This window comes from Homalodisca vitripennis, chromosome 4 (assembly GCF_021130785.1).
Source record: "Homalodisca vitripennis isolate AUS2020 chromosome 4, UT_GWSS_2.1, whole genome shotgun sequence".
NCBI lineage: Eukaryota > Metazoa > Arthropoda > Insecta > Hemiptera > Cicadellidae > Homalodisca > Homalodisca vitripennis.
In genome coordinates, this window is record NC_060210.1 from 199815544 (window position 1) to 199831117 (window position 15574).

At 36.3% G+C, this 15574-nt stretch overlaps 1 protein-coding gene across 1 annotated transcript in view; it reads right to left on the reverse strand.

The window, feature by feature from the left end:
• The window catches only part of LOC124360888, a 97060-nt gene extending 81733 nt beyond the window's left edge, over positions 1-15327 (reverse strand). The window contains exon 1 of the mRNA XM_046814868.1: positions 13923-15327. Coding sequence (XP_046670824.1) covers positions 13923-15264 — 1342 coding nt within the window. The 5' untranslated portion in view covers positions 15265-15327. The remainder of the gene's footprint in view (positions 1-13922) is intronic.
• Positions 15328-15574: the final 247 nt, after the last annotated feature.

A 15574-nucleotide genomic window follows, 5' to 3' on the forward strand; every position in this document is an offset into this window, starting at 1 on the left:
CCACATTACTTTTCTCTCCTGGCGTTTCGTCATGGCGTGCGCCTAAAGCACCTGTTTTATTTTATTCAACTTCAAGTTTGGGCGATCAGTTCTTGGTTGGGTTAATTTTTTTAAATTTCAAAGTCACATTTCTTTTAGATTAAGACATAGAAATTGAACAAAAGTTTTATAGACCAATCCACAGTGAGTTATCAGCATTGATATAAGGTATCAATTTTGAGCAATTCTGTAACCAGCTCTCCCAAAACGGCTACCATTTATTATTAATGAAACTGTAACAGTTCACCTTCGTCTTAGTGCAGCGTCTGGAATCTGATGCTGTTACAGACTTGACTCCTGGAAACTGGAGCCATGTTCGTCTGAAGAGATCGAAAAAGTCAACGACGAAGAAGTTCGACAAGAGAAATTTACATCGTTTCAACATCAGAGGCACCTAGTCTACAAGATATAGTGTATATTCTAGATTATATACTAATTTAATATAGCATAGCATCTGACAGAACTTGCTATTGTCAATTCTCCTGAATTACGCAATAGTTTATTCTTTTTAATCTACGTGTTTCTCATGTGGAAACTATTTAATTGTCTGTTTAGAGCTTCTACGTTGACGGCATTTTTCGATCTCTTCAGAAGAACAAGGCCCAAGACTCCAGGAGTCGTCTGTAACAGCATCAAATTCCAGACGCTGCATTAAGAGGTGAACTGCAGCTAAACCCAACACCCATATAAATCAACCCTTCTCACCATGGCTACCATTTATTGCTAAAAAAGGGGTTTTTGTTTACATAAATTTAGGTAATTTACATCTAAAATACAAATCATTGCCCCAGGAAATTACTTAAATTATGAAAACGTCATCTTCCATACAAGATAAGGTAAATAATCCTAATCCCTATATTGACCCGTTTCATGTGGAAATGTTCCTAAATACGTATTTAAATTCCTACAATATCACAAATTAAATTTGTTGTCAACAGAAAATGTATTTTTAAGGTCTGTGACTAGAGTTTCTAATAATATAAGTACTAATACAACCAAACACATATTTCGCTATCTTAAGCATATTTATACCTATGTCAAAGACGCATAAGATGAATGTAAGTTTTTAGTACTCTTAATATAAAAATACATACATTTTTTCAAATTTTTCAAGAAGTTAATTGCAAATATCATAACTTGATCCTAGTCTTAAAATTATAGACGTAATAATGTGTCTAAATTGTTTGTTAAAATGTACTAACGAACTGAACCCTCCAATTTCTGCAGTATAAAATAATAGTTTTTCCAAAATAATATTAGGTATATTGAGGAATCCTGATTGTGTAAAACTAGTGACAATAATAACACACGGTTGACCGAGTTGTCGCCTCGAGGTGCAAGCTTTCCACTCACTGTCCAGGTCACATGTTAGTGGTCAACTTCAATAATTAAATATTAATTAATGCGGTCAATTACCACAATTTATGAGATTGAATAAATTACTGATGTGTGATTCACTGTTTTACGCTAAACCGATTCATTTCACATCGACTAACAGCTTCACTATCGGTTTCGGTTACAAATATTTAACACATCGGGAGATATATGACAGAACAACCATGGCGTGTGCATACACAATATATTCACAAGTATTTTTATAGAAATTTTAGTAAACTGTTATAAGTTTAAAATTTATTAAGACCTTAGGAGTTTGGTACAGGTGCATCGCAGAAAGTTTGAACAAAATGTGTAAATCTTCAAAACACATCTTCTTGTAACAGATTATAAACAGTTCGGCAAATAGGAAAATTAAAAACACGTTCGGGACTTTTATAATTCACATTTAATTTACATCAGTAATCAAATAATGTAAAAAGGTACACTATGTGATTCCGATGCACTTACAATTCTATACATATCTGTAAGTACTTCCCACGATATGTTCATAACAAGTAAATAACGTTAGTTATAATATAAGGACTCTTACCAATATGTTCTGGTAGGAACTCAAAGCAAATAAAACGCATCTCTCTTTGTAAGAAAACAATCTTTGTAATAACAATTGGAACAAAGGGGTCGGATTTCACATTTATAATGTCCTCAGGGAGAGAGCGAAAGGAGCTCACAAGATGTTTACAGAGATGTTATAATGATCAAAGAAGAACAGTGGAGTGCGACTTAACAAATTGGAATTTTGTTAGGAGTAATGCAGGAGTAGACTCGGGTTATGTCGGCTCCTTTGTTTGTCAGCGGGAAACAAAGAACAATGAGCTCTGGTGACAGTTATATGTTGCGATTGTTGCCCGCAGTCACGGCGGCCATAGTGATAATTGTGTAAGTTTCTGGCATTCCTGACACAAAATGTAAATAAACTTAACAAATATTTTATACAGAGTGTCCTGTAACTCTCTGGACAAAGATATGCCACGATATTGCTCAGGTCAAGACTACCATATTTCACCATATGAACATGGGTCTCCGATGCTTAGTTTCCTATCTGTCTACATGTATGTGTGTTTTTTTATTTAAACATATTAATATCTTAAGCCTACAGTATTACATTAAATTTAAAAAAATTCTGATCAAATCTTTATTATAACAAGGCCAATTGGTGAAAAATATGTCATGAAACTATCTTTAGCATTTTCATAATGGCGGCCATTAAAACTTTTAAACTTTGGATATTTTGAACAACCTGCACAAACATAATGCCACAAAAATTATGTAAATAAAATTATAAATAGCTGATTTAGAGCATTTATTTACTGTGACAAGACATGGCCCACATTGAGAGCTGCCGTTTATTCAGTGTTTCTATTGTTGGCTATTCACTGAGTATCTCAATGTGGGCCATGTCTTGTAACAGTAAATCTGCTCTAAATCAGCTATTTATAATTAGATTTAAACAATTTAATATTAATTTTTTATATAAAAATACATGCATACATATGGATGGGAAACTAAGCATCAGAGACCAATTTTCATAAGGTAAAATATGTCTGTCTTGATCCGAGCAATAACGTGGTATACGCGTACCTTTATCCAGAGAGTTACGGGACACCCGCTATAAAGGAATATTTTAAAGTACATTCACTCAAAGCACAAGTCCATACACCATTTGTTTTTGAATTTTCTCTGAAGTACATTATTTTTTTATTACAAAAGAATATTTTTGTCCCATAACAAAATTGTGACATAATTGGGTAGATCGCATTTTTTTAACAAACTGTGCTTTCATTTTTACGTCCAGTAACACATCACGAAATGACGTTTAGTTAAAAATCTTGTTCTTTATTAAAGAATATGTAGGTACCCAAACATGAGAACGTCTCAATTAAGTTTCCGCCAGTTCATATTTGCAAAACCTGCACTTAAAACACTGTTCATCGAAGTTTCTCTAACTTCATCCGATAAAATTAAGGAAATATAAATGTAACAACCACTCAATACAAAAGCAGGTCAATTGTTTATTGTTTTATCCCGGCAATATTCTATTTCCATGTCTATATGAAAAATTATAATTTGCACCAGATAGAAAAGCAAAACTTGATGGATCTCAAGAATATTAAATATCGTAGCATTGATACATTCTGAAATGTCAATATGTTAAATGCTAATTTCGTTCCGTGCTTTTCTCTTATTAATTTTGATGGATCTCAAGAATATTAAATATCGTAGCATTGATACATTCTGAAATGTCAATATGTTAAATGCTGATTTCGTTCCGTGCTTTTCTCTTATTAATTTTGATGGATCTCAAGAATATTAAATATCGTAGCATTGATACATTCTGAAATGTCAATATGTTAAATGCTGATTTCGTTCCGTGCTTTTCTCTTATTAATTTTGATGGATCTCAAGAATATTAAATATCGTAGCATTGATACATTCTAAAATGTCAATATGTTAAATGCTGATTTCGTTCCGTGCTTTTCTCTTATTAATTTTGATGGATCTCAAGAATATTAAATATCGTAGCATTGATACATTCTAAAATGTCAATATGTTAAATGCTGATTTCGTTCTGCTTTTCTCTTATTAATTTTGATGATCTCAAGAATATTAAATATCGTAGCATTGATACATTCTGAAATGTCAATATGTTAAATGCTAATTTCGTTCCGTGCTTTTCTCTTATTAATTTTGATGGATCTCAAGAATATTAAATATCGTAGCATTGATACATTCTGAAATGTCAATATGTTAAATGCTGATTTCGTTCCGTGCTTTTCTCTTATTAATTTTCATTTCAATAAAGAAGAATCAGAGAGAATATTTGATCTCGTTCCTTGTATATTGGAATGGATCCATAAATGAAGAAAGAGATAAAAGAAGAAAGACGAATAAGCAATATTTATTGAAACTGCTAAAATCAACATTTACCAAATAGATATGCTGAAAATTACTCGGGTTTCTTGGATTTCTACTACAAACAACCCCTAAAGCCAGGCTATTGATCAGTCGTAGCATTGCTGTCGGGATTCCTAAATGACTAACCCCTACTTTAAGACAGATTACAATATAGAATTTTGGGCACAACATTTTACAAACACTAAATACGGGAAAAGGAAATAGCTATGGATAACAGGTAATTAATTATATTAATACTTAGAAAGCTTGTTTGATTTAATTCTATTTACCTACATTTTGTTTCAAACCATAACGGATTTCTTATTTTCGACGCTCATCTCATTGTAAGGCTCTTCCTTCACAAAACACTGCCGGAAAAAGCACTACTTTGCGTGAACGTACATATAGTTTAGTAATTAATTACTAGAGAGTCCAGACCCTTAAAGTACTGGTATAATTTCACATGTTCAGATATTTAAATTACCGGTACCTAATTTAAATTATATTTTTATATCTGAAATAGCATTACGTAATGGGTATTCAATTTCCAAGATATTCCATTTACCTGTGTACTTTTTCTGGTATGAACTAATTTTATACTTTTAAAATTTTTACAAACTTTGCATATGAAATATGCAGAATTACACATCATGCGCTGTACTTTCATATTACGTGTTTCAATATTTTCAAAAATAAGTTAGGACTTATAATAAATAAAGTTCAACAGAAAAGAATTAAATGAGATAACCTTGTTAACTAGTTCACTATCTGTTAAACTACCTGCAACTACCTGATTAGTGAAAAGGTTCCCTTCGAGCTGACTGAATTTTACGTACCTTTAATGGGCGTTTAATTACTTAACTTCTACTACTTTTGCATCGGATTTTTTTATATTTGTACATGCAACGATTAAACACATTTAATAAAATAAACTACTTTACTACTATTTACTGCAACAATACACAATTGATTTCTTAAATCAGTGTGCCACATCGTTTGCAAGATACACTCAAGTGATATTGCATCTGGCGTTCATTACCCAGTAATATCTTGGCCGTAAAACAAGAAACACTCAGAGAAAAGTCTTAAATCCCGGCCTAATCCGTCTTTATCTGCCAAGGGAGCCGAGTAGTCATTAGCTTTTTCGACAGAATAAAGTCAACATCGTTAAGGCCCCCTTTGTTCTTATCTCTGCACAGTGTGAGGAAATGAAAAGTCCTTCTCCACTGTCTGAGAAACCCTACTTTCTCTTGTCTCCACAGCTTTGACCTAAATGTGGCCAACTCACTTGTTAAACTAACCCTCTACTTTGTCTTTATACTCGTGTACATCTGCATAACCAGGGGAACGAGTTAAAAATTGTTGCACAATTTATTACAATATACTCTAGCACATGCTATTAATAATATACACAATTTATCTTTATCCTGTGGATGAACCTATACTTGACAAACAAATTTAATAAGACGATTACAGTAAATGACATTTCCAAAGAATAAGTATATTTTAATGAATCTGTGTTTTAGCTAATTGGGTGTGAACTTTTAAAATGTCAAAAACTAAATGGAACCATATTATAAGTTATCTTTTAATGCTATAAAATATCTGAATATACATTAAAGATGGAAGATAAAGTTTCAGAGAAATGCGATTTTTATCGTGACAACGCTTAGAAGTACCCAGTTTTATAAAACATCTTTAAAAATATGATTTTAGAAAAACTCACGTTATTACTAATTAACTTAATTTTATTAAATTATTATTTTATTTCTTTTAGTTTTGTTTTATTGCATTGTATAAATAAGAAAACAATAATGGTATTCATTAAATCTCTATACGTGTTAGGAAAATGTATGCAGTATTTTGTAAAAATTAAAATTGTTATCTAAATTTGTTTTTCTTACACTGAGCCGTCAAAGTTGAAGTACTAGGAAAAGATCGTAAACATTTAAATGTAGCCCTATACACTTTAATTATACTATTCGAATTAGTGAAATGGCGAACAATCAGAGCAGAAGCAGCCTAAAAGCTCCAGATCTACTTCTAAATTCTAAATTGATAGTACGAGAGTCTGCGAAGTACAATCGTGTCTAACAAATTCACGATATATAATTATACGATTGACAACCATATAATACATCATGTTCATGTATCATGTTCCAATATACTGTTTGTTTCGACATACCACCAAGGCCTCCATCGCATACCCAGATAAAATCGTACAGAGAACGGAATGTTAAAGCAACAGCAGCAACCTCTCGCTGTTTGCTAAGCTTTCAGTGACAGTCCGACGTACAGTCGTGTCTAACAAATTCACGATATATTATTATACCATTGACAAACAGTACATAGACATGTTCCTACGTACTATATACTGTTAGTTTCGACATACCTCCAAGGCCTCTATCACAAACCCAGATATCGTAAAGGGGACGGAATGTTAAAGCAACAGCAGCAACCTCTCGCTGTTTGCTAAGCTTTCAGTGACAGTCCGACGTACAGTCGTGTCTAACAAATTCACGATATATTATTATACCATTGACAAACAGTACATAGACATGTTCCTATGTACTATATACTGTTAGTTTCGACATACCTCCAAGGCCTGTATCACAAACCCAGATATCGTAAAGGGGACGGAATGTTAAAGCAACAGCAGCAACCTCTCGCTGTTTTGCTAAGCTTTCAGTGACAGTTCCGACGTACAGTCGTGTCTAACAAATTCACGTATATTTATTATACACCATTGACAAACAGTACATAGACATGTTCCTACGTACTATATACAAATGTTTAGTTTCGACATACCTCCAAGGGCCTCTATCACGAAACCCAGATATCGTAAAGGTAACGGTAATGTTAAAGCAACAGCAGCAACCTCATCGCTGTTTGCTAAGCTTTTCAGTGATAGTCTGAGGTACAATCGTGTCTACAAATTCACGATATATTATTATAAGATTGAACAAACAGTACATAAGGACATGTTCCTATACTAATACACTGTTAGTTTCGACATACCCTCCAAGGCCTCCTAATCACAAACCCAGATATCGTAAAGGGAACGGAATGTTAAAGCAACAGCAGCAACCTCTCGCTGTTTGCCTAAGCTTTCAGTGATAGTCTGACGTAAAATCGTGTCTACAAATTCACGATATATTATTATACCATTGAGACAAACAGTACATAGTCAGTTCCTACGTACTATATACTGTTAGTTTCGACATACCTCCAAGGCCTCTATCACAAACCCAGATATCGTAAAGGGGAACGGAATGATTAAAGCAACAGCAGCAACCTCTCGCTGTTTTCTTAAGCTTTCAGTGACAGTCCGACGTACAGTCGTGTCTAACAAATTCACGATATATTATTATACCATTGACAAAACAGTACATAGACATGTTCCTACATGTACTATATACTGTTAGTTTCGACATACCTCCAAGGCCTCTATCACAAACCCAGATATCGTAAAGGGAACGTAATGTTAAAGCAACAGCAGCAACCCTCTCGTCGTTGTTTGCTAAGCTTTCAGTGACAGTCCGACGTACAATCGTGTCTAACAAATTCACGATATATTAATTATACCATTGACAAACAGTACATAGACATGTTCCTATGTATGTACTATACTGTAGTTCGACATACCTCCAAGGCCTCTATCACAAACCCCAGATATCGTAAAGGGGACGGAATGTTTAAAGCAAACAGCAGCAACCTCTCTCGTGTTTGCTAAGCTCAAGTGACAGTCCGACGTACACAATCGTGTCTAACAAATTCACGATATATTATTATACCATAACAAACAACATTAGACATGTTCCTATGTACTATATACTGTTAGTTTCTGACATACCTCCAAGGCTATCACAAACCCAGATATCGTAAAGGGGACGGAATGTTAAAGCAACAGCAGCAACCTCTCGCTGTTTGCTAAGACTTTTCAGTGACAGTCCGACGTACAAATCGTGTCTAACAAATTCTACGATATAATTATTATACCAGTACAAGACATGTCCCTATGCACTAGAATTACTGTTAGTTTCGACATACCTCCAAGGCCTCTATCACAAACCCAGATATCGTAAAGGGAACGTAATGTTCAACAGCAGCAAACCTTTCGCTGAACAGTGTCCTGTACAATTCATGTCATACAAGATGTTCCTATGTACAATATACTGTTAGTTTTCGACATACATATATCATAGTGTAGTGTTCTATAAGCTTCACTAGTCTGAGGTACGCTAACAAAATTCGATATATCTACCATTCCAAACAACTATATACGTACCTCCAAGGCCAGTAAACCCAATGATCGTAGTAAAGGGACGTAATGTTAAAGCAACAGCAGCAACCTCTCGCTGTTTGCTAAGCTTTCAGTGACAGTCCGACGTACAGTCGTGTCTAACAAATTCACGATATATTATTATACCATTGACAAACAGTACATAGACATGTTCCTATGTACTATATACTGTTAGTTTCGACATACCTCCAAGGCCTCTATCACAAACCCAGATATCGTAAAGGGGACGGAATGTTAAAGCAACAGCAGCAACCTCTCGCTGTTTGCTAAGCTTTTCAGTGATAGTCTGAGGTAAAATCGTGTCTAACAAATTCACGATATATTATTATACCATTGACAAACAGTACATAGTCATGTTCCTACGTACTATATACTGTTAGTTTCGACATACCTCCAAGGCCTCTATCACAAACCCAGATATCGTAAAGGGGAACGGAATGTTAAAGCAACAGCAGCAACCTCTCGCTGTTTGCTAAGCTTTCAGTGACAGTCCGACGTACAGTCGTGTCTAACAAATTCACGATATATTATTATACCATTGACAAACAGTACATAGTCATGTTCCTACGTACTATATACTGTTAGTTTCGACATACCTCCAAGGCCTCTATCACAAACCCAGATATCGTAAAGGGGAACGTAATGTTAAAGCAACAGCAGCAACCTCTCGCTGTTTGCTAAGCTTTCAGTGACAGTCCGACGTACAGTCGTGTCTAACAAATTCACGATATATTATTATACCATTGACAAAACAGTACATAGACATGTTCATATGTACTATATACTGTTAGTTTCGACATACCTCCAAGGCCTGTATCACGAACCCAGATATCGTAAAGGGGACGGAATGTTAAAGCAACAGCAGCAACCTCTCGCTGTTTGCTAAGCTTTTAGTGATAGTCTGAGGTAAAAATCGTGTCTACAAATTCACGATATATTATTATACCATTGACAAACAGTATATAGACATGTTCCTACGTACTATATACTGTTAGTTTCGACATACCTCCAAGGCCTATATCACAAACCCAGATATCGTAAAGGGGACGTAATGTTAAAGCAACAGCAGCAACCTCTCGCTGTTTGCTAAGCTTTCAGCGATAGACCAACGTATCACGTGATAGCGATAACAAATACGCTACACAATTTTATCTCGTCGTTTTTTGTTTTATCAACACGTTATGAAATTCATCTGGGAAATTTGCGTACACAGTGAGACTGCAGAGCCTGTTTAAATTTACTTTTGTCAGGTGTTCGTTACTTTTCATTTCTCAGCCAAAATATTTGGATTGTTACATAATTTTCATTGCAATTCATCTGTTTACGCCAAAGCTGAGCATTTTACATTTATATAACGGTATTTATGATTAACAGTTAACTCAAATATTATACCCCACTAAGGTATTTATATGATTATATCTATGACATTTAATTGCTTATTTATAAACCTTCAGAACAAGAGAACCAAAAAGATTTTGTTACACGATATAGCGATAACTGTGAGGATAGAAAGAATTAAGGTAGTTTTCACTAAAGTAAACAATTCTACACAATATGAACACAGATTTATTACGGAAATAGTATTTGCAAGAAATGACAACAACGAGAGTCTAGACGTTTTTTATAACTCAAGGGCGATTATGTAAAATTTCACGATTAATTCTAACTAAATCTTCCCTAATTTAAATAATCCCTCTAATGTAAGTTAAACCATTTGATTCTACACATATATTCTATACTGTAATCATTGAATACTTTGTACCGATCTTCAATACAAGTTTTAGATCGGAAGAGGCGGGAAAAATTGCGTATGAGGTATCATGAAATTATTTTTAATTTATGCCGAACAATATGGGTGACAGCATACTCTGCTGGAAGTAAATTGAAAATGCAAAGCTGTGCCTAATTGTTGATCTTAGGTACACAAATCCAACAGCATAATCGTAGTTTATCCAACACCATAATTTTTTTATTCAACAAGAACTAAGAATACATAAAATTCTTTACTTTCAACCAATGATGGGCTCCTAGACTGGTAGAATTTGTCCCAATAAAAATTAACATGAAAAAAAATAATAATAATATGAACTCTGAAAGTAGCGTTTGCCAACATCCTTTTTACGATGGATGGAACACAACCTTTTTGAGGATTGGATTCTCTTCTTCAGGTAAACAGACTTAATTAACACACAGGTAAGCAACAATCAATGTATGGCGATAAAATAGTCAAAGTCAAGAAAAATGTTAGGTGCCAAAAAATCAACCGTATACCTGTGTTCATAGCTGTGTGTACAATCAGAAACCATGGTCTAGCCAAAACATATGCATTACATTATAAGACTATTTTACTTACTTAACCCTATACATTGTATTTCTCCGTATGCATAAGAGGATAGATTCCAATTCGCGAAACTTTATACCTATTCTGTTCTTGTAACACATAGCAACGTCACTTGTCGCAATTAACGGACATGTTCCTTTAAAATCGACCATAGTTAATAACAAATTTGAGTTGTATTAAATGTGACAAGAGTTGTTGTGGGCCTACATGTGGACAATGTATGTAAAAAGGTCTCATCAGGCATTTATCCTCTGAAATACCTGTCAAAATTTTGTTCAAGACAGATCTTGAGAACGGCTTACTGTATTATATTATGGGGCTGTTGTGGGAATGCAGCTTTTCTGAGACTTTTCAGACTACAGAAGAGAGCGATTCTGAAATTGAAAATTAGAGACTCGTGTAGGAATAAATTTAGGGAACTTGAGTTTGTGTCACTGCCCTGCTTATACATACTTGAGACAATAATATATTGCCGTTCGAAGTGTGTGCTGACGCAGGGTAGGGACGTTCATAACTACAATACTAGAGGCCGGGAAAATTTCAGAGTTGCCCAACATAGACTAAAATCTTACGAGAGCCTACCATCTCAAGTTGGTGTAAAATTCTTGAACAAAGTTCCTGATCATATACAGAACCAGACGAACCCTTTCCATTTTAAACAATTACTCAAGCACTATTTAATATTGAATGAGTTTTATAGCGTGAGCGAGTTTATGGAACATAACATTTGATCGGGCACCTCTCACTGGGTGTTGACATGTCTATTCTTATGTTGACATTGTCAATTTTAGATGAAGACTATTTAGCTTTCTTTTACTAGGTACAACAATTGTTTAAATAAATCAATTTTAAACATTAACACAATTTATTGGTAAGTCTTTAGAGTTATACATATTTATTACTATTACTATACAAATGTTGTATTTGTTTGTTGGTAGTAAAAAAATTGTAGTTGTTAATTAGGCCAACTCTTAAAACGACTGAAACCTTTTATAGCAGGACACTGTGTATGGCATGATCAGTGTTGTATGGCATGATCAGTGTTGTATGGCATGATCAGTGTTGTATGGCATGATCAGTGATAAGTGTGCGTGGTGACTTCCAAATATGGAAGTTCCGTTGATAAAATCAGCGGCGGTATCGCGAAGTGTGAAGAGACAGCGGGATGCGCGGTTGGCTGCCACCGGTGCGGTATCACTGAGCCCAGTCGCCCGTTCCCAGGCCTGCCCTACCCCCAGTTCCCCGCATTTCACACCACAGAGGACGCGATAATTTGCTTAATTCGCCGCTCTTCATATACATGTAATTGCCTGCTGCTCGACACACGCTTATTACAACAGCCAACACGACTGTGTCGCCTTACAAATAGTCCCTCTTCTGTTTTTACACTAATCTAAATATAATTGACAGCTTGTGGTTTCCTGTCCCCTCCGACATCCTGTTCCTCGATTTTCCTGTTCCAGACAGTTCCAAGGCAATGAAGGTGAAACAAATGTGGCAATTAAACTAGAACGCAGAAAGTTACACACACAACTGCTACACCTCCAGCGGGTTATTGTTGTATTTCAACAGCACTCATTAATCGATTAATGCAGAAGTGATACCAACTTACATGCATTTAGTTATGTACGTTTTATTCCAACTATAAAAAAGGTTATATTCATTAATAGATTGCATGTGTAGTAATTGGTGCAATAGGTTTTTTTTATTACTTTTGAACTTCAGTAACAGCTTTAAAAAAATACATCCCACGAGGACAGGAAAAGTATCAGCAGTTTTGTAGTGATCTAGGAGGAAGTATGGCCATTTAGAGTGGCCCGTTTTGGATTGTTTTCATCAAACCCACGGAAAAAATATACGGTTTTTTAATATGTGGACATAATGAACTCTGATAACAGTTAACAGAATTATATTTCTATCTCAAAGATTACTTCGTAGTAGTTAACAAAGTTAAAATTACAAATTAAATATATTATTTACCTCGCTTTATTCCATATGCTTATTTTAAAAATACTTATTTTTCCCACGATCTGTAGTATTTCGTGTACGTTCTTGTATATCTATTGTACTTGTATAGTAATAATAAAAATTCAATTTTGTCTGCTTTTATGGAGATATTATAAACTACTGTGAATATGAAATGATTTGCGTTTAATAATTTGTTGACAGTATTTAAAAAATACGATCAAACTAAACAACTCATACAAATATAGTAGTATATTCCTGTATTTCTACTGTACTTGTGTAATAATAATAAAATTCAATTTTATATACTTTTAACGATACATTTTACTGTGAATATTAAATGGTATAATCATCAACCACAAAAAATAGGAGTTTAATAATTTTTTGACAGTATTTAAAAAATACGATCAAACTAAACAACTCATACAAATAATGCAATTTAGATAGACTGACTTGCAGCTTCTGTTAAAATCAGTTGTTTTTTAATGATCAATAGTAAATCATTTCATATCATTTAGTATTTCAATGACAAAATACATAGGGGACAGAGATAGAAAGTATTAAACACTAGCGAGAAAGCAACAGATATTGATAGTTTGTTCACATATCAAGAGCCAATTTAATAATTTTTGTGTTCCCAGATTTTTACTCTGAAAGTAGCATATTGATAGGATAAACACGAGTGTGTGAACGACTGCATTAAGCGATGTTTTATTTACAGTGGGGCGGAGCTGGGGGGGGGGGTGCCTCATCGATCACACCTCTGCGAAATTAAATTATTTGCCAAACATCTACAAACTCAATTTCTCACTTACCCACTGGAATCGTTACCGACCAAAAAGAACGGTATTTTGAAGTAATTTCAATGTTTAACGCACTTCTAGGAAATATACCATACTAGGTTTTTGCATGAAGACAAAGAGGACCACCCACTTACGATGTAGGGGCTTAATCTAGAAGACAAAGTAGTATCAGATCACTCACCGGGTCTACGCTTGGCCGGCAGGCGAGGGTGGTGATGCGGGCAGTAGTGTGAGGTGTCCTTGTAGCCATCAGGAGGGCTGAGAGTCACTTGGTCGACGAACTCCACCGGGGGCTCGAACGCCGCGCACAGGTCGAACCGGGGGCTGGGGGGCTCCTGGAAGCTCTCCTCGTCATCGTCGTCGTCCTCATCACAACACTCGTCGTAGCAGAAGTCCTCGCCGCAGTCACACCCGCCGATATCGTAATCGCCGTCAAAATCCTCCGGTTCTTCGCGGATCAGAATCACGTAATCGGCGTCGAAGAACTTATTCAAGGACTCGTCGAACTGGACGCGATTCTTCTTCTTGGACTTCTTCGACGAACCTCTCTTCAGCGCCGACTTCAAGACTCCGCGGTGGTAACCGTTGCAGAGCTCGCTGTTGGACGCTCCCACTGCTTCATCGTGGATCCGGTTGTCCTCCTGTTTCTTTTTCTGCTTCATCTCGTCCTCGGAGCTGTCCCTGAGGTCCTCACTGAAACTGGTCACCCCCTCGTGTGGGTTCACATTGAACTGGAACAAGTTGTCGGTTTTCACATCCACGCGACCTAGCACGCCGCTTTCCGGCTGCGACGAGCTATTATCTACACTATCACTTTCGATTTCACATTTAACAGTAGGGACTTCGTTATTGTTGGTTTCATCACTTTTTTCTTTCACAAAATCCGAGTTGTTAAATAGGTTTTCGAATTTGTTTACCGGTTTGGTCACACTGAGTCCACGAGCGTGGGGGAAAATCAAAGGCAAATTTTCAAGCGCGTTTGTCGATCTCTTAATTGGAAATAAATCTCTTAAAGTGCCCTTAGGGGTCTCGTTAATTTCCTGCTCTTTATCGTCTACTACGATTTCTAGATCTTTGTTAATTACAGGGACAATATCAGTTGTTTTATCGGGTTCATCGGTAAGTTGAGAGTTATCACGGTTAACACTAGTTTCTAAGTTATCACAAGTTAATCCCGCACTTGACGGAGTGTTCACCTCACTATCAGCCGTCACTGACTCACCACTACAGTCTACAGTCACTGATAACACGGCCTCCTGTCCCTCAGCCTCCCCCTTATCACCGCCTCCGTCACAGCTGGTGTCCCTGACTCCATCCTCCGAGCACTTACAGCACTGAGAGTCCACCTGGATCTCGCGGTCCACTAACCTCGGTCGCCGCGCACTGTCCTCGCCTTCGCCCACCTGGATCACTGTGTCCAGGGAGTCCCCTCGCAGCGAGTCACTGTCACTGTCACTCTCGCGCTCGGGTAGGGTGAGGGGCCAGCCATGTTGACCGGGGGCTGCCGAGAAGGTACTGAGCATTTCTGCGACGCCTGCTGTGCGACCCTCCGCGCCGCCGGTCGATAGTACTGTCCGCCTCCCACACTCCCGACCCCCCTCCACCGCTCCTCCCCCCTCCCAGCTATCCTCCTCCTCCTCCTCAACCACACCTATTGATAACTCGTCACTATCGCAACAACTGATCCAGTTTGATGCCGAGGTTATTCCGGGGATTAAATTGCTCCGGAATGTCTGCAGAATTTCCAAGCTCGACTCGTAAATTTCTTCTTTTTCGTGCATTTCCAGCAAGCTCAGTATCGGGTTCGTTTTTCGTTTGAATATCTCTTTTTCA